This window comes from Dioscorea cayenensis, chromosome 17, assembly GCF_009730915.1.
Source record: "Dioscorea cayenensis subsp. rotundata cultivar TDr96_F1 chromosome 17, TDr96_F1_v2_PseudoChromosome.rev07_lg8_w22 25.fasta, whole genome shotgun sequence".
NCBI lineage: Eukaryota > Viridiplantae > Streptophyta > Magnoliopsida > Dioscoreales > Dioscoreaceae > Dioscorea > Dioscorea cayenensis.
Genome location: NC_052487.1, coordinates 9335403 through 9354950, shown reverse-complemented (window position 1 = coordinate 9354950; position 19548 = coordinate 9335403). Strand labels below are relative to the sequence as shown.

General features: G+C 37.3%; 1 protein-coding gene across 2 annotated transcripts; it reads right to left on the bottom strand.

The window, feature by feature from the left end:
- Positions 1 to 4281: 4281 nt before the first annotated feature.
- On the bottom strand, positions 4282 to 6404 carry LOC120280982. Of its 2 annotated transcripts, none has more exons than XM_039287938.1 (2): positions 6092 to 6404; positions 4282 to 4634 (listed from the first exon to the last, which is right to left on the bottom strand). In XM_039287938.1, the coding sequence occupies exons 1-2, from the start codon at positions 6207 to 6209 to the stop codon at positions 4384 to 4386; spliced, it is 369 nt and encodes a 122-aa protein (XP_039143872.1). In that variant the 5' UTR covers positions 6210 to 6404; the 3' UTR covers positions 4282 to 4383. The 2 variants fall into 2 exon arrangements, with proteins under 2 accessions (XP_039143872.1, XP_039143873.1); XM_039287939.1 differs by lacking the exon at positions 6092 to 6404 and adding an exon at positions 4772 to 4942.
- Positions 6405 to 19548: the final 13144 nt, after the last annotated feature.

The window sequence follows — 19548 nt, the reverse complement described above, 5'->3', positions numbered from 1 at the left end:
CAATGTTATAATAGACCCCTGTGGTAAGGAACTTAGCCATTGCTAGGCCCTTCTTCGCACTGAGAATGGAAAGAGTCGTTGGCGAACTGCATCCTCAGATACATTGTTTGCGTTGAAGTTATCACAAACCTCCAAGAAACTTTCTAGATGATCATACGGGTCTTCATCTTGAAACCCATCTAACTAACATATTTTCGGAACCATTTAGATGAAATTGGGCTTCAGTTCAAAGTTGTTTGCCGCCACGGGAGGGTGAACAATACTAGACCCCATTCTTTCCAGGTTCGGCCTTGCATATTTTGAGATACTATGAGAACTTTTAGCCATGTCTTCTTCCTGATTAACCTCAATATTTATCTTCACCAATGCTGCATCTCTAAGATTCACCTATCTTAATCTTCTATGCAAATTTCTTTCAATGTCAGGATCAGGGCTTGCAAGTGGAGATGAGGAACTTCCTCATGTCATACAAGGGTACCTGTAAAACAATTCAACAAAAACAAAAATTAAAAACAAAGGAGAAATCGAAGAACAAAATATACACACAAAAATAAAGAAAATGGTTATATTACTAAAAATGTGACCTTTCTTAAGAATTACCAGTCCCCGGCAACAGCGCCAAAAACTTGATATGCCCGTTACATAATTACAAGTACATGGTCATATAAGTAATAAAGTGTACCTGATACTTGCTCTAGATACTTTCTGAATTTCTAATATCTAGCCGAATAAAGAGATTGGTTGAAATCTTGTTTAAAATAAAAAAAAGAAATACGCAAAAGGAAAGAAGAGAGATAGGGTTTGGGTTGAAAAGACAGCAGTGGAAAGGATAGGCCCCTGGATTAATCCCCTCAAAAAATGTATTGACTAGGCAATGATTACATGTACATCTCCTTAGAGTGTGGTGAACAACTATGGAGGGTTTGATAATGTATGACCTCACTCAAGGCTTGAAACAGACTCAACCCCATCCCAAATGTGTGCCATAGATAGATGGATTACTCAATCATCATCTAGACAATGGATGTGCAACTAAGTCAACATGCTTCTTGACTGCATCTGCAACTACAACTATGGGGAACATGCACACCAAATTAATGCTCACATAGCTAGTAGCAATTTTCATGTCAAGTTTTGCAACATACAACATCAAGGCAATCAACACAAAAAAGTGCACAGGCGAAAGCATGCCCATGCTTACCGACCATGCTTCAAGAGCACGATGGTGCTAGGGGCAATGAAATTGTGCTCTTCAGTTTGCTCAAATTTCAATGAAGTGCATAAGCATAAGCACACCGGTGCTTTCTGACAGTGCTTCCAAGCATGGGTGTGCTTCCTCCGTTGGGCTGAATTTCTCTAAGTCCTGAAAACTGCACAGTCGTAAGAGTGGGTGTGCTTCCCTACTATGCTTGTTTTGAAAGGTGCATTACGACTTCATTTCATGCCAGAATTTATCTCTATTCATTCCTTTCAATCCAAGACATGGTTATCTAGATCAATTAACAAATATACCCAAAGTAGCATTGATTCATAATAAAAGAATATAAAAAGGACAATTGAATCATGCGATAGTGTATATAAAATATCTATATAAAATGCACTCATCATCTTCCAACCCTCATTTTTTTCCCTAATCTCTCAATCTATGTGTGAGCTTAGCTATTTATATGGCAATTATGTCCAAGGCTAGTGTAAGTGACATTGAGGTGTGAGCAGAGAAGAATTAGGTATGTTTCTTTGGTCTGCGAGATCCAATGTTTCATGTGCAACTCATCCATAACCTTAGTGTCATTAGTTTCAGGAGTTTTATATTAATTCTTTTTCATGGTTATGTTTAGTGATTACTAAAGCATAAGTGCTTAATAGTCAAGTTACATATTTCTAAGCATTGTTTTCATTAATCAACTAACCTTAATGGAAAGTTTTATGATGGATGTTCACTATTTTTTTTGGGTCTTGCAATTTGTTGTTAGGCGAGTATAATTATCCTAAATTTGTAATTATTATCCATTAGATTAGTTCATATACAAAAAGTGGTTAAATATAAAGTATATTTAGTCAAATATGTTTTAATATTTCAAATTAGTTTTTTTTAATGACAACCGTCACAACAGTAATGTGAACTATGTAACAGGTTCGGGCTTCAATATGACTGCCACGACCTCTATTCCGAGCACCACCACGTGGCGTGTTAACAAAGTCATTGCGGGAGCTCTGTGTATATGGATTCTCACCATCATAATCGCTTGGGGTCCTGAGCGCAACACGTGAAATCGGGCCTCCACCTCCACCGTGACCCCGATTATGACCTCGTCTCCTAAAGACCAGCATCCAAGGAACGAAGCCCATGCCTTGTTCTTCCATTGGCTTCTCCATCTCATAGTTTGGAGCAAGATGGCTAGGATCATTCATTGCATCCATGGCATTGTGCTGATGAACCAGAGATTCCTTGACATCCAACCTCTGTTGATCTTCACGATCTGAACAAGGAGATTGAGAAGGTCTGCTCTGGTTTTTCGAACTCCGGCAATTACAAGAATTTAATCCATGGCCTACCAGGCCACAAAGATAACAAATGATGGGTAGATTCTTGAATAGCACAACAAAAAAAAACCCAACGCAAATTATCTCCAATCCATAATCCTTGTTTTAGAGGTTTGGTAAGGTTGATCTCGACACATATGCGAGCGAGTTTAGAGTGGGACAATGAGGTAATATACTCATCAACCTTAAGAAATCAACCTATGAGAGAGGTAATAGTTTCCAGTTAATCCCCATCCAAAAATCCACTGGGAGGTTGTGCAGTTGTATCCATATAGATGTTGTAGAAAGCTTCTTGAATGCAAGCTCAAAGAAGGGTTACCACGGTACCAGTTGCAGGATGATTCCATTTATAGCCCAGGGACCATCAAACAGAAACTTCCGTATAGCATTATGGGTTTCACAATGTAGGAGAAAATATACATTTTGAAGGTTAGAGATGTGGATCACACCAACATCACTCCATTTGGATTGAAGTATCATTTTAACTTGGTCAAAAGGTGGTGGCGGCTTTCCAAAGAATATCCCATGGAGGGAGTTCTGGAAACGTATTCAAGCTATAGACAAGACAACATTATCCATACGGATGAACTCAGATGAGTTGGCACTTAGCTTTATTAAAACTTGTCCATCCTTGAGAGGAAAGGGATTGGGGTGACGCTAAACTATTGAAGCTATTTTCTCCCATGACAGAGGGGAAGGAGAGACTTGTCCCCGCTTGCCATTTTCAAGAGGGGGGAGCATGAAAAGAGAAGAAAATAGTGGGAAGTCAGAGTAGTACTGGGAGACGGAGGAAATCAGAGAAGAGAGCCTTGTGACTACCTATTTCAAATGCTTTTAAATTAAAAGCATGGAGTAAAAATAAGTTTTACAAGGAATGATTATGGAATGGCTAGGAAAGAAGTTGAAAGAGGTGGGTAAAGGCCTTCATACCTGATAGGTGCCCTTTGCCAATGTTGGATAACAGCAAAACTCACGATCAGAATTTCTACAACGGAAGATGGAAGAATGAAGCAAAGGAAAAATGGTGGAATTAGAGTAATGTCACTAAGGATAATAATGATATTTTGAAAAAAATATATTAAGAAAACAAAATAAAATCCTTCTTTTAATGTATTTTTCAACAAATTTAGAGGGGATCATTTGGATTTAACTAAAAAAAAAGAGAGATAAATTTTCTATTGCTCTCAATCTCGTCAAAACAATACAAAGATTATTCTTGTATCTTCGTCACCTTTTTTCCCCTCTATATAGTTGGTGTTCATCATTATCTATTTATAATTGCTCTTCACAATGTTCGAATGGAGAATATCAACATTGCCAGAATTTTCATCAGCTCTCAACGTCTCACGGGTATTTGAAATAATTGTCAATTTTTGGGGTTGTGGTTTTCGCGAACTTCTGAGGCTAATCTCTGTCAGTTGCTATCCTAATTGGAAAAAGTTAGCATATCCTTCAGCCTGGAAGGGATTCAGCTCCCCGGACCTATCTCTTTTTCACAAAGGCCTTGATCTTCCCCGTTGGCTTATGAAGGCCGTTGACAATGCTGGTTTTGTTTGTTAATTTCATTGTAATTTTGGTTGTTTTGTCTCTTTCCTTTTCTTATTTATTTGTGTTCTTTGGTTTGTTTTTTCTTCATCCTTTGATGTACTCTTCTCTACTTAGTTTTCTTAGTTTTTCCTTCAACAGTTCCTTTATTTCAACAACAATAACAAAAAACAAAAATGGATGTTGTGGACAATAATCATCTGAATAACAAAATTTCTAAGTTTCAATCAAGAATTTGATAAAAGGAAAAAGCAGAGACAAGTCCATCAAAGCAAAGTAGCATATTGCTACCTCTTAAACAGAGGCTTTCTTCATTATTTTAGTTTTGAGCAGCCTCAATCTCCTTTGGAGAGGAAATAACTCATCCTTTTTCCCCATCTTATTTAAATAGAAAACAACTTTCTTCAAGGTTGTCATAGTTTCTTCACTTTGAAAACCCAACACTTTCTCTTGAATGCTAAGAACCCTTTTCAACTTTCTCAGCATGTCGCCATCATCCTTCCCCAACCTTGTCTGAATTGAAACAAGGAAATCAAGGGCTTCACCTGCAACCACATGAAGATGTAATGATTACAAACACAATCAGAATGTATTCAAGGAATTGGATTGGCTCCATGAATGGCAAAGATTTCAATAGTCCCAAAAAGAATTTCTCTAAGCACATCGAAAAGCCAACAAATACCAAGCAGTCTTCCCATGTTGATAGAATAATGGTTTCCAAGTCCACAATGCCATGTCATGTGCAACTATCAGAATCGGAACAGGTCAATTACCAGATCCACCTACCATTGCCGATTAAATGTTTCTCAATGCATTTCACAAAGGGTGTTTGCGACTGAAGGAAAAGGAGAGAAAAAAGCTTTCTTGTATTTGGTTGGATGAGAAAGGACAATGTAGTATAAAAAAGAAAAGGGCATTTTTTTTTCTTTAAAAATAAGTTCCTACAAAAACAAATGACCAAGAAAAATGCTACTCCTCAAAAGGCTAATTAAAAAAAATGCCCTAATTTTTTCTTTTATTATCTAGCCCATCATTTTCAATCACTATTTGTATTTTCTTCACTTTGATTCAGACACAAACCAAGTCTCTCATGCTAACCACACTAATCTTGTCCAATCCAATCTACTCTATCTAATCTAAGAAGCATGTTAGCCAATACTCCAAATTATGTTCTTGAAGCACTGTTAAATAAATGGCCACCTAGGACTAAGGTGCCTATAATACTTTAAGAAGCATGTTAGCCAATACCGCAAATTATGCCCAAGAAGCATATACATTAAATAAATGCCCACCTCAGACCAAGGCGCCTATAATCCTAATACTTGGTCCTATGTCATAAGCTACCAGGAAACAGATTTAGGACCACACAAGATGATGACACATAGGATGATTATCATTTTCTTTTTAGTCTTCCTATTTGTTTAGATTTTCAATAAAATCAGCCTTCTCCCATTGCCAGGGAGTTTTCTTATTTATCAGTTAAACAACGCTCTGTAGGCAGTTGAATTTAACCTTTCTGCCTTCGCAATAGCCTAAACATGTTAGAGAGGTTTTGTGTGCTCTGTTCCGGCCTAATAGTGACATCAGTTAGAATCATTATCATACTCATATTAATCTCTATTAAATGCCCTGCAAATCTGAAAATAATAGTATCGAATGTATCTATTTGATTTGTTTGAAGAATGTGTTGATATTGGATATTATATGGCAAAAAAAACAGCTGAAATACTGACATAAGAGGATGATAATTTCCTTCAGTTGCATATCTTGTTTAAGTTTTTTTGTATGTCAAATAACATCTCATTTTAGTTGGTCATTTGCATATGTCCCGCGTCACAAATACTCCCTGAGATTAATTAATGTATGGATTGAGTGAAAATGGAACATCAACTCAAGTTGACAATTTGAGTGAAGCAGGGAATCGAGAGTCCAACCAAATAGGCAATCAACAATGAAATTGATGTGATGAAAGATTTTCATAATTACGAAAAAAGATGCTTACCCACAGGAAGAGATTGCTTTCCAAATATAGTTTCACGAATGCGTACTGCTTCCAAAGCAAGTGTCTCAGCTTCTTCATCTTGTTTTAAATGGTATAATACAACTGCAAGATGCAACATGGGGATGGTGATAGAGTTATCCTCTGGTCCCACTGTTCGTGAAATGATATGCAAAGACTATCGCAGCAAACGCTCAGCCTCCACAAAATTCTTTGAGCGAGAGTATGAGGTTGCAAGATTTAGAATGTGTGTTACTGAATCAGGATGATTGCTTCCTGTATACCTTTCATTTATTAACAGACATTCCTCTAGTAATTGACGTCCCTCCCTTTCCCTGCAATGAAAAGTTTTGTAATATATATCAGTTTAATGTGCAACATAGCTTCATTGGGTTGATGCCCATTGTATTCATTCAAAGGGCCAGGCCAAACAGGGGGAGAAAAAGAAGCGCCAGGAAAAGGGCAGATTTTAGTTTGTTATTTCTCAGCACCATGACTTACATAGCTCTATAAAACATTGAAATAATACAAAAATATTATAATAACAGTTGAGTACAAAGTTCACAGAAGGTACTTTATTACAGCCTATACTCTGACACAAGAAGACGTGCAAAGAATCTAGGGCATATTCTAGGCCTAAATGCTCTTAGATATTCGTTCTCCTCTATGACCATTCAATGTGTAGATCCATGACTGAAGATAAATAAATCGCGTGGCAAAGTACGTAATTGATGTCCTATTAAACTGAGCAGTGAGTATGGATTGAGTTTTCTTTATAAATACATAAAAAAATAACCTCTAAATTTTTCCAATAAGTAGTAATGACTATTTTACGTATTGTAAAATGTAAGCATAATTGTAAGACCAAGATAAATTGTCATTTTCTAAGCATGACTCAGGATATCATTATTTGTTTCATGTCATAAACTCATAATGACCTTCCTACTTGTTACTGGCTATGCTTCAAATAAGCACTCACAAAAAACAATTACCACCCACCCATTCTATCACATACATATTATTCATGCAAATACCCAATGGTTCAACTTATACATTTTGTCTCAAGAACACCTACCATCTTTTACACCTATATTTCCTAATCAAGTTCGACAGCATCTAAATCCTTATTATTCAACTGGATGCCTGACAAATTTTAATTTTTGGACCATAAGGGCTGCATTAACTCATTATATAATTAACTGTGAAATACTAGAAGTCTAAGGAAAATTTGCATTTGACTAAAAATTTTTAGCAACATTTTATATACCAAGAAATTCCTTGTTTTGGGTAACAATTACCTTCCGCATGATGCCTTTAATGGGCTGTGGAAATTACTTCTTCGCCTTGTGCTAGAAACCACGAAACTACAAAGTATAACTTAATATTATTATTTCCTTCTTGAAACCATTTGGACAATTTCTTTGCATTTTCTTCTCTTTTCCTTTTGGTGATCTAGGGTTTCCCTGTTAATAGTTGCTACTACTTGTCCCTTGTTGTGAGAACACTGGTAAAGTTAGGCCTACAGTTGAACAAGCGGTATTGGCATCTTCGCCTACAAATCCTCTTAGCTTATTGTTTGGATATCCATTATCCAATAACACCATAGATGAGTTGACAAACGCTTTTGAGGACAAGCCTCAAAAACTAGATCAAGCAATCAAGGCTCAAGTCTAGGACAAACTATGCGGAGTTGTACTGGGGCCATCTTGGGAAGGTTTATTTCTTAAGATGAATTTTTAGAGTTACAAGACTAGCAAAGTGGAAAAATTGAAATCTTCCTTTATTGAGTGACACTTGATAGAGGCCTATGCTCGTACCCAAGATGGCGTAACTAGAAATCTCATTGTTACAAATAAGCAGGAAGTGAAGAATAAACCTTCATCAAGCTTCAGTTTGCATTCCCACTAGGCTTTATTAACTTCTGCAACACAACAATGTCAACACCAAGCAGAGTGGGCAGATACATTGATGCCATCACCAATATAAGCGGCTATGTATAGCAAGTTACAACCATGAGTGGATGATGGACATCTTAAATGTCCTGACAAAGGTGAAAGACCAATGTATTGCATAGACTGTAAAAATAGCATTTAACATTTAGTTCTACGAAAGGTCATGGGAGGGACAAAGAAGTGTCAAGAATGACCTCCCCATATACTGAACTACAATATTATCCTTTTAGCAAAAGCCATACTAGCATCTAATTATTGTTATAACTAGTATCTATGCAATACATCTCGGTAGAGCTAGAGCTTTCCCTGAGCTTCCCTCCGCTGACTCTAAGCGACCCAAATGCCCCTCCCCTCGGGGCCGGAAAAACCCTCCTCCCGTCCAGGAATGAAATCCGGTATCTCCTAGGCCAACGTGGTCTCCTCCTCTTCCAAGCAAGAGGCTTTCGAGACTCTCCTCCACCTGCAAAAGCAGCACTTTGAAAAACTCAAACTTCTCTCTACTCCTTCGATTACTATTGATGATGATCTCTAGTCTTCCACCAGAGATAGCATGCAAACCTCTTTATATGCTAAATTCCTTGGCAAATCTTTGCCCCTTGAACATGCCAAACTTGCCATGGTGGACGCTTAGCGAGGACTGGGCGCTTTCTCTGTTGCCGACCTCCCCAAAGGCTTTTACTACATCCGATGTGAATCATAGGAGATGCAATGCCGCCTACTTTGGGACGACCCTTGGACAGTTGCTGGTCACATCTTACAGATATCACCTTGGTCGGAGACCTTCTAGCTGGCTTTTGAAAAACTTTTCCTTGCTGCTATCTGGATCTTGATCTACCATCTTCCAATAGAGCTTCGGGGAGGTGAAATTCTGGAAACAGTAGCCTCACAATTTGGTAAAGACCTTAAGGTTGATGATTACAAGCTTGATCGCTCAAGAGCCAAATTCGATAGGGTTTGTGTGGAACTTGATCTTAGTAAACCCTTACAACAAGGAACTTGGGTTAAGTATGGTGAGTTCTTTGTTTTCAATCTTGTCCTCTATGATAAACTTCATGTGTTTTGTTTCAGGTGTGGTATGGTGGGCCACGGCGAAGCATACTGTTCCATTCTCAACAATCGCCCCCATTCTAGGCTTCATGTGCCCTCAGGAGCTCCTCCTGAGCTGGTGCATAAAGACGCCGGAATGCAGGTTGATGAGGCTGTTGATGGAAAAGAAGGTATCACCAATGAGATCCTATCCAACCATCCCTCGGAGTCAGGGAGTGAATTTGGTCCCTGGCTTAAACCCAGAAGTCGTCGTTCCTATACTCGTAGGAGGGGTTTTGGTCATGGAGGAGGTTAGGATGGTGCTTCCAGCCGCTCTGGTTCCCGAAACCCTAACCCTAGTCAGTCTCCTAGGGATGATGACCGAGAGGGTGACACTTGTCCTCCTTATCCCCTTTTTGATGTCCACGTGGCTTCCTCTTCCCATGCAACCACCTTACTTGGAGGGCATTCTCGCCCTTTTTCAAATGCTTTAATTACATCGACGCGCCATCCCAAGAGCATTGGGACCACAAAACCCTCTCCACTACCTGACATCTCTCCGATTCCCGGGGTAATAGTTGACGACTCTCCAGGTCTCGAGAAGGAGCCGACCTAAACTTTTCGGGATTCTTTCGGCTTTGGAATTCCATCCACTTCAGAGCTGCCCACTTCCATCCCTCTCGAACACTAATGCCTTTGACCCTTCCATCTGAACCCCTCCTAATCACATCAAATGAAGGTCGCGATTCACGCAACGCTCCCATCCCTTCTGAACAGCACCTGGGAATTATGGACAAAGTTGTTGATGCGATCACCCAATCAGAGAATATTGAAGAAGAAATGGAAGAGCTCTCTTGGATTACTCTGGCTCTCTCCGAGAACCAGATGATGACATGATTCTCTCGCATTATCAAAAAGACATCAAACTTGAGGCAATCGCTCACCAATAACCCTCCAAAAATGCGACAAAAAAGAAAAAGGGAGGAAATCTCCCATTTCTTAATCTCATTTTTTTTTCCTTTTTATGTTATCTATGTTAAAAGTCTTCACTTGGAATTGCAGGGGCATCTCAAACTTGAAGACGATTGATTACATTAAATATATCATGGCCAGTATGAAGCTTGACTTTATTTGTCTTGTGGAGACTAAATCTAATATTACTTGTATCAAACGTTTTTGTGACAGGTTCAACAGAAATTGGAACTGGGCTGTTATTCCTTCTAACGGCTACTCTGGAGGCATTATCGTTCTTTGGAAACCCTTCAGTGGTATCGTCACCCCTATAGTGATTTCTAGGCTTGCTCTCCATCTCATTATTTCTACAATTGATGATACTTGGATCCTTTCAATAGTTTATAACTCGCAGGTTTTATCGGATCACAAATGCCTCTGGAAATCTCTTTCGGGTCTCTCCCAATTGAACTTTCCTTGGCTCCTCATGGGCGACTTCAATACCATTTCCTCTTCAAAAGAGCCTAAGAGAGATTCCTTTAAAAACTATGCTTCTAAATCTAAAGCCTTTCCCTCCTTTATTCTTACTAATAATCTCGTTGATCTTGGTTTTGTTGGTCACTGCTTCATGTGGTGTAATGACCAGGTTGGCCTTGCGCAGTGTTGGGCTCGCCTTGATCATTTTTTGGCAAACGGCAACTGGTTTTCTAAGTTTAGCCAAATCTCAAATCAACACCTGGCTCGTATTACCTCCGATCATTCTCCTCTTTTTCTTACTACGTGTGACTCCCCTCCCCCCTCCAGTAAGATCTTTATCACATCCCATCTGATGACTGGGGGATCACTTGGCTCAGAGCTCTTTGAAATCGTCTCGCTGCTCTGCAAAGACAAAAATCAATTTACTAGGAGCAAAGGGCTCGCTCACTGTGGCTTACTCAGGGAGACCAAAATTCAAGTTTTTTCCATAGCTTTGTCAAGATTCGTAAGCATAAAAATAAGGTGAATTCAGTACCAGACCACTCAGGTACTATCTTTACTGATCAAAGAGATATTGAGAATTATTTTGTTCAACATTATAAAAATCTTTGGTTGTCTTCTTCTGATTTCACTATTGATTCTCTGATTAAAGCCATACTGGATGATTTTCTTGTGTTGGGTGATAAGGATCAAGCATCTTTGATTCGACCTATCTCTATGAGTAAAGTCTTTCAAACACTTAACTCAATGCCCCAGGGAAAAAGTCCTGGCCTTGATGGCCTTAATGTGGAGTTCTATCTTTTTTTTTTGGAACATCATTGGCAAACACCTTTTCAAAGCTATTTCCTATTTTTTGAAAATGCTATATTGCCTCTTTCCTGGGGGAAAACCTTTGTCACTTTGATTCCTAAAAAAGATAACCCCACTTATGTTTCTCATTTCCGCCCAATTTCTCTCTGTAATGTGTGTTACAAAATTTTAGCAAAGCTTTTGGCAAATTGTTTAAAGTCTGCGATTCATAATCTCATCGGCCCTGAACAAACTGGGTTTATTCTGGGGCGTGGCGCTTATGATAATATAATTGCAGCCCAGGAAATTACCCATAGTCTTGAATATGATTTAACTACTCCCCTAGGATGATGCTTAAAATAGATATTGAAAAAGCATTTGATACTGTTGAGTGGGTAAATGGCTTTTCCTGTGATTTGGATTTCTTAGATTCGTGCTGCGCTGACCATTGTTTCGTTTTCCTTTATTATTAATTGGCAACACTCTTCTTGGATTAATAGTAGTAGAGGAGTTAGACAGGGTGACCTATTATCCCCTTTATTCTTCCTTCTCATCTCTCAAACTCTCTCTGCTATTCTTAATAAGGCTTTGACTCTCAACCTTGTTCCTGGTTTCAACAACAATCTTCCTTGAAATTTCAACCACCTAATGTTTGCGGATGATCTCATATTAATCTTTACAGCTTCTAGGAAAACTACTAGAAATTGCCTTCTCTGCCTTAACATTTATCAAAAGCTCATTGGCCAAAAACTAATCCTTCCAAATATGGAATTTACCTCCCCTCCTGGTGCAATTGGAGAATTACCAAATCTATTTCTACAATTCTTGGTATTAGGATTGGTAATTTCCCCTTTACTTACCTTGGTGCCCCTATCTCTCCCAAAAGACTTCTTATAAATCAATTAAACTGTCTTCCTAATAGAGTCCAGTCGGCTATTCATTCATGGAATCATTCTTAGCTTTCTTTAGCTGGCCGAACTGTTCTAATCAATAGCACTATCTTTGCCATCCCAAACTATATCCTCTCAGCCATAAATCTCCCTAATACTATCCTTGATTCTATCTCCAAGCTCGCTAGGGAATTTCTCTGGGGTTTCTCGATTGGTTGGGCTCTCTCTACTCAAAGGAAATCTGAGGGGGAGGCTTGGAATTCGTAATCTCAGACTTGTTAAACACGCTCTTATAGACAAAAACATTTTTGCTATTCTAAATTCAGAGAGTAAGATTTGGGTGGATATTTTTAAAAACAAGTATTGTGATTGTCATCTTTGGAGTTTTTCCATGCCTGCTCATTCTTCTTGGTTCTTCAAATCTATTTGCAAATCCATTGATTTCCTCAAGAACAATTTGAAAATCATATCTTCAAACCCGGATGACTTGGATTCATGGAAAGACCCCTGGGTTTTGGATCTTACTATCTCCCATAAGATGATGCCTTAAGCTCGATGATGTACTTCTAAACCCAAGAAGTGAGTTGACCAAGGTCTTTCATATGAAAAGTAAAATGTATCAATTTCTAAAGCTGAGTGATGGCTTGCATATTAAAACCAATGATAACAATATCGTCAACGTAAACAAGGAGTACAACTATACCCTTAGATGTTCTTTGAAGAAACAAAGAGGAGTCATCTCAGCTTTGTATAAAAAAATTAAGAAGAGTGGATTGAAACTTTCGAAACCATATAAAGAACATTTTAGTTTGCAAACATCATTAGGTGAAAAAGTGGGCATACCAAAGAGAAGTTTTATGTAAACTTCTTCCTTTGGATCACCATGTAAGAATGCGTTCTTGGCGTCCATTTAAAGTAAAAACCATGATTGAGATGCAACAAGGGCTAATATGGTTTGCACAGTGGTCATCTTAGCTACCGGTGCGAAAGTCTCATCATATTCTAGCCCATATTCTTGCTTGTTCCCAAGCATCACTAGTCGAGCTTTATAATGCTCAGTGAATCCAATAGAAAGAAGCTTAATAGAAAATACAAACTCGCTGCAAAAAGGTATCACAGATGGGGGATGTGCTACAATATCCCAAGTTTGGTTTTCTTCAAGTGCAAAAAGTTCTATTTCAATAGCTTTCTACGAAGACTCATGCTCCATTGCCTATTTTTAACATGAGGGAAAAGAAATAGAGAATAAGGTGGTTGTCAAGGATACAAGATTAGAAAAAATCATACCTGTCTGGGATTGACTAACTTGAGTACTACGTTTACGAGTGGTAGGTGCAGTTGCTGGAACAGGATCAACAACAAGGGAATCAACTTAAGGAGGCTCTGGAGGTGTGGTAGTTTGATTTGAAATGGCTGGGGTGCGCCTATAATACACCAAGAGTAGTTTAGGAGATAAGGAAGCTATAGAGGAGTTAGCAAACAAGGGAACAATAGAACATGAAGGAGAAGGGCGATCTTGGTATGTGGAAAAAGGAATACTAACTTTCCAGAAATACCACATTTCTAAAAACCCAAATACAACATAGATTAGGATCATAACAAAGGAAACCTTTTTTTTTGTGTAGAGTATCCTAGAAAAAGCACACTTGACTGATTGAGTCATAAGTTTTTTAGGTTCATTTTGTGAAAGATGAGCATAGAACTATAATTAAATGAACGGAGGTTAGAATAATTTGGAGTATGACTAAATAACCGAGTGAGAGAGACATGGTTCAATGAATAAGAGGGTAACCTATAAATAAGGTGTACAGTAGTGGAGAGATCTTCACACCAGAATTTGAAGGGCACAAATGACATAAATAAAAGGGTATGATCAACATCGAGAAGATGACGGTTTTTTCTTTCAGCCATCCCATTTTGTTAAAAAGTTGAAGGAAAAGGCCTTTGAGGGATTATACCATTAGCTAGCAAAAATTCTTGAAACAAATGAGTCTGAATATCTGCATGAAAAATTCTTCGCAAAAAACTGAGTCTGAATATCTGCATGAAAAAGCTTGAAAACTGAAAATATTTCGTTTTTAGAATGCAAAAACTAAATCCATGTGAAACGACTATAGTCATCACTAAAAATAACAAAGTACTTGTAATTAGCATGAGAAGTAACTGGTGCTATACCCCTCACATCAAATCAAATCAAACGGCTAAAGTTTGTTTGGTGTATGAGTTAAAAATGGAAAACTTTTGCTTTGGCCAAGTTTACAGGCATTCCAATCAAATTGAATAACAGTATGAGAAGGTGACCTTTTATTCCTAAATAAACCAAATTTTAGCAAATCAGAAAGAACAATATTGTTTGGATGTCCGAGACATTTTATGCCAAGCTCGGTAATTAATATAAGCATAATTGCAAGTGACAAGGAGCAATGAGAGACGTGAAGAAGGAAATTGGATAGGAAAAAACGTCCAACTTTAGGCCCCCTCACAATCATCCTCCCTGACTGCTGATCCTAAACAACACAATCAGGCTTAGAAAATGCGACATTGCAATTATTATCAACCAATTGGCTGACAAATAAGATTAGTAGTAAGGTCAAGAGAAAGAGAAATTAGTTAGAGAGGAAGAAATATCACCAGTGGCTGTAATAAGTAAATAGTTGCCATCAATAGTGTGAATCTTAAAATTTCCAGAATATTTGTTTGTATTAGTAAGAAAATGAGCATTATTTGTCATATGATTAGAAGATTCATAATCAAAATACCAAGTAGGTAATGTAGGAAAAGGTTTACTCAAGAGTTCTAAAGTGGTGAATGCAGAAATGATCATTCACAGAATCAGTTCAGGGGTCACAGGCTGAATAGGAGTTAGGGCATTTTGTGTCACTGTTGCATTCACATAACCGCTAGTATTTGAAGGCCCACTTAAAGTTGTATATGATGTCTCAAATTTCTAAGGAGGTTTAAGAGGACATTCCTTGATAATATGACCATCCTTTTTGCAATAATTTAATGGACTGCTTGAACAGATTTGAGACCTTTTGTAGGTACGGGAGCATAAACAATATTAGTATATTCATCCCAAAGATTCATGAAACAAGAGTAAAAATAAGAGATTGAGAAACTAACTTGCTAAAGAGTAGCTAACTCATTTTCTAGTTGGAATCAACAAGCAGTGTTATGCTGACTATAAAGTTTCTTGGGATGAGTCCACATTTCGGCTGAAGTCTTGGAAGGCCCAAGATTCAAGACAATGTTGGATTTGACAGATCCTATAATCCAACCATGATTTGAGCATCCTTGATCTCCCACTTGGCACTCTCAATCTTGTCTTTGTTTTTGTCCGGAGCAAGAGTGATGCCATCAACATAGCCCCATAAGTCTTCCCTTTGACAAAAATTTAGAAGTGGAATGTCCAAGCTGAGTACTTTTTGCCATTAAACCAAATGAAGAAAGCATCATACTTAACTAAAGGCATGAGGTTGAGAAAACTTGATCAAGAATAAATAGGAACAAGGGACTAAACTAGGATGTAATGGACAATTGGACCAAACAAATTTGAATTGTATCTCTGAAACCATGACAAACTTAGTTATTTTTAAGAAAAGTGTGCTTTCTCTTGGTGGAAAATTGTCATTATATAACAATAATATTAGCTGATTTTTAGCTCTAGAATACAGTGAAATTACAAATCTTTAGCATCTAAAACAACTAATATATCCTAATCAGGAGAGTAAAATATTTACAAATATTCCACTGACTTTATATGTTGCATAAAATCTGCTAACTTTAAATGGACAACTAATTCCTTTGACAATAGATTAGGGAGTGTGAGCCAAATGCTCAGTATCACCACAAGATTTTCACACAAAACATAGGTTTTATACTAGTATTCAAAATCCTCACTAACATCATAGTCAATATCACTTTGTATCATACATAAAAGATTATTACTGAAGCAGAGGAAAAACTTCCTGCAATAAAACTTGTAGATTAAAAGCTTATTAAACATTAATCCATCAAACAAAAGATTTCAATAACAAAATCCTCAGCATAACTAGGTCTCATATTATTAGGAATTTGTAGGATTGTGTGACCTAAATTTCACTTAACAATAATGATATAAAATAAAATAAGAGAGTAGAGTAAAGAAGAAACAAGACACCAAAATTTATACAGGTTCAGACTACGTCCTATTTAATGCTATCACTACAATACTCACTATGAAGAATTGTTCAAGAGTACAAAAATTACACCTCACAAACTCTCTTTTGTGTGTCACCCTCAAAGAATATTCAAAAGGATTTTATAATATTTTTGCTCAAAAACTATCACACTCACTCTCTTGATTTTTCTCTTGCTGGTTCATAAGAACACTTATGAACTTAGGAATACTTCAACATCCGAAGATCTTCCCCTTTTATAGGCAAAGATTTTGGAAAAAAACAGCACTTGGGTGGCTCTAATTACACACAATGGTGGCAAAGTCAAGGATAATGACTACCAACCATTAGCATGGCTTCAAGGTCAAAATTAATGGCTACCAACCATTAGCATGAGTAAATTTTTTATTTTGTTTGAACACATGGGAAACTAGATTTATCTTCATTTTTAACACATGTGCCTTATCTCAATATCTTTGGTCATGTCCTCTTAACTCTAGTGTTCCTAAAAGAGCTAATTGCTAGTGCTCAAGCTTGTCTAAAGCTCTATCCTATGAGCAAATCCTTTAGCATATAGACATAGATTGCCTCAAAGGCAAAAGCACTCGGAATCACCTCCCAAAAGGGTATAGTTGGGTTTTTGAAAAAGCTTTTCTTTTCATATTTTCAGAAGTCTTATTCTAAGCACAAAATAGAGTGCAGTCTCAAAGACTTATCTAAATCTGTCTCACTGAGGCTATGACCCAGCTAGGTTCTTATTAAAAAAGGTACAGAAACGGCATTGAGCATCTATCAAATTACACATCATAAGCACGCAACTTCATTATCAAGTAAGTATTCAAGAATAAAATTAAACTCAAAAACAAGAAGGTTAAAATTCTATTCAAATCATTTAGAAGTAGCTCTGCCACAAGCAAAGGCTATTATTATATCTTTCAAACTATTCTTTTATGAACTCTCAGAATAAAACTGCATAAATGTTGACAAGACCAACACCATAAATCATACGTCATCCACTCATCAAAGTGCTTCAAATGCTTATCTCTGTCTAGGACGTCTTAATCATTCATGTGGATCTCAAACCTTTCCTATAATGAAGAATAAAGCCATAAAGGAATAAAACTTACATTGCTATAATGCATTAGTATTTTTTGGTAAAAGTTTTTAGGAAGAAAAATTTTCTGCATTTTCCCTTTGATAATGCACCCTGTATACATAGGGATAAAAATACAACAAGCAACTCTACAAGTAAGGAGAGAAGAATCTACAAGAAAGGAAGAAAATAATCATCTCCCAAAATATGATCACAAAATAAAGAATAGCTCGAAATCACTCTAATTAAATCTCCCAAAAATAGAATTCTTCCAACTCTCCCCCTCAGGTTCAAGCATATATGTTTATCATGCCCAGCTTGCCAAGTAGACCATTAAATGAAGGTTTATGTAGACCCTTGGTAAGGACATTAGTTGTTTGTTCTCTAGTGGGTACATATGTCATGTAGATTCTTCCCTTGTCAATTTTCTCCATGATGAAGTGGCGATCTATATCCACATGTTTTGTTCTATCATGGTGGATAAGATTTTGAGCAATATTTATTGCAGCTTTGTTATTACAATACACTTTCATATGATAGTTATTGATCATCTTTAGCATTGTAAGTATCCTTTCCAACCATATACCTTCACAAATTCCCTGAGCTAAAGCACGGAGCTTAGCCTCAGCACTACTCTGAGCAACAACTGATTGCTTCTTGCTTCTCCAACTCACTAGATTACCCCAGACATATGAATAATAACCTGAAGTAGACCTTCTTCTATCAACTGAAGAACCTACCCAATCTGCATTCGTAAAAAGTTCGACCATGAATCATTCTTCTTGAAAAACAGTCCTTTGCCTGGTCTTCTTTTTAAATATCTCAAGACCCTATGAACTGCTTCAAGACGTTTCTCCTTTGGTGAGTGCATAAATTGACTAATCATACTCGCGGCAAATGAAATGTCGGATCATTTATGTCACAAATAAATTAACCTTCCCACCAGCCTTTGATACTATTCTTGGTCAACCTCCTTTCCTTCTTTAACACTTACCTTCGTGTTTGGTTCCATAGGTGTCCCACTAGGTTTACAACCTAACATCCCTAATCTGTGAGTAAATCAAGGATATATTTCCTTTGTGAGATAGAAACTCCTACCTTACTTCTAGCCACTTCCATGCCAAGGAAATACTGTAGAGCACTAAGATCCTTTAGCTCAAATTCAGCTACAAGATACTTCTTCAAAACTTCTAGTTCCACTAGATCATCTCTGGTAACAATAATATCATCTATGTACACTATAAGAATGGTTATATTGCCATCTTTAGAGTGTTTGTAGAATAGAGTATGGTCGAACTGAGCGTGTGTGAATCCTTTCCTCTTGACAGCACATCTGAATTTATCAAAGCACTTCCTAGAAGATTGCTTCAATCTATAGACAGACTATTTCCATTTCCAAAACTAAGTGGTAAATCCATATAGACTTCTTCATGCAGGTTAATATTTAAAAATGCATTTTTAACATCTAATTGTTGGAGTGGCCAATCTAGGTTAGATGCTAAAGAAAGGACTCTAACAGTATTCAACTTCGCCACATGAGCGAATGTCTCTTGATAATTCACTCCATAGGTTTGAGTAAACCCTTTTGCAACAAGCCTAGCTTTGTACCGACTTATACTTCTATCAACATTGAACTTGATGGTGAAGACCCACTTACAACCTAATGTTTTCTTTCCTTTTGGTAATTCAACCATCTCCCAAGTTCCATTCCTTTCCAAAGCATTTATTTCCTCTTGAAATACCATCTTCCATTTCGAATTAGCTAAAGCTTCTTCAATGCACTCCGGAACCTCCGTCTTGGTTAATAGAGTAGAAAAATCCTGGAAACTTGAAGACAGTTTGTTATAAGATATAAATCTAGCTATGGGATGTTGAGTTCAATTCCTTTTCTCAAGGCAATAGGAGGATCTAGACCATCATCAGTTTGTTGAATTGAATTATTACGTTGTCCTTCACTTTTTTGTACTTCAGATTCGTGTTCAGTACTGAGATTCAAGTCTGATTCATGGTCATGTAGAGTGTTGGCTTCACTACTTTTCTAGATTCAGTTTCCTGCATGAGTAAACAAGTAACTTAGGTAACTTACAATTAACTTCCCCTATCTCTAAATCTGATTTTTGCTCTT

Bases quoted from the DNA above. Each gene is read 5' to 3' on its own strand.
- LOC120280982 (XM_039287938.1), bottom strand. From the start codon at position 6,209: ATGTTGCATCTTGCAGTTGTATTATACCATTTAAAACAAGATGAAGAA. The intron at 4,635-6,091 runs GTAAGCATCTTT...ATGTGGTTGCAG, and splicing joins AAAGCAATCTCTTCCTGTGG to GTGAAGCCCTTGATTTCCTT.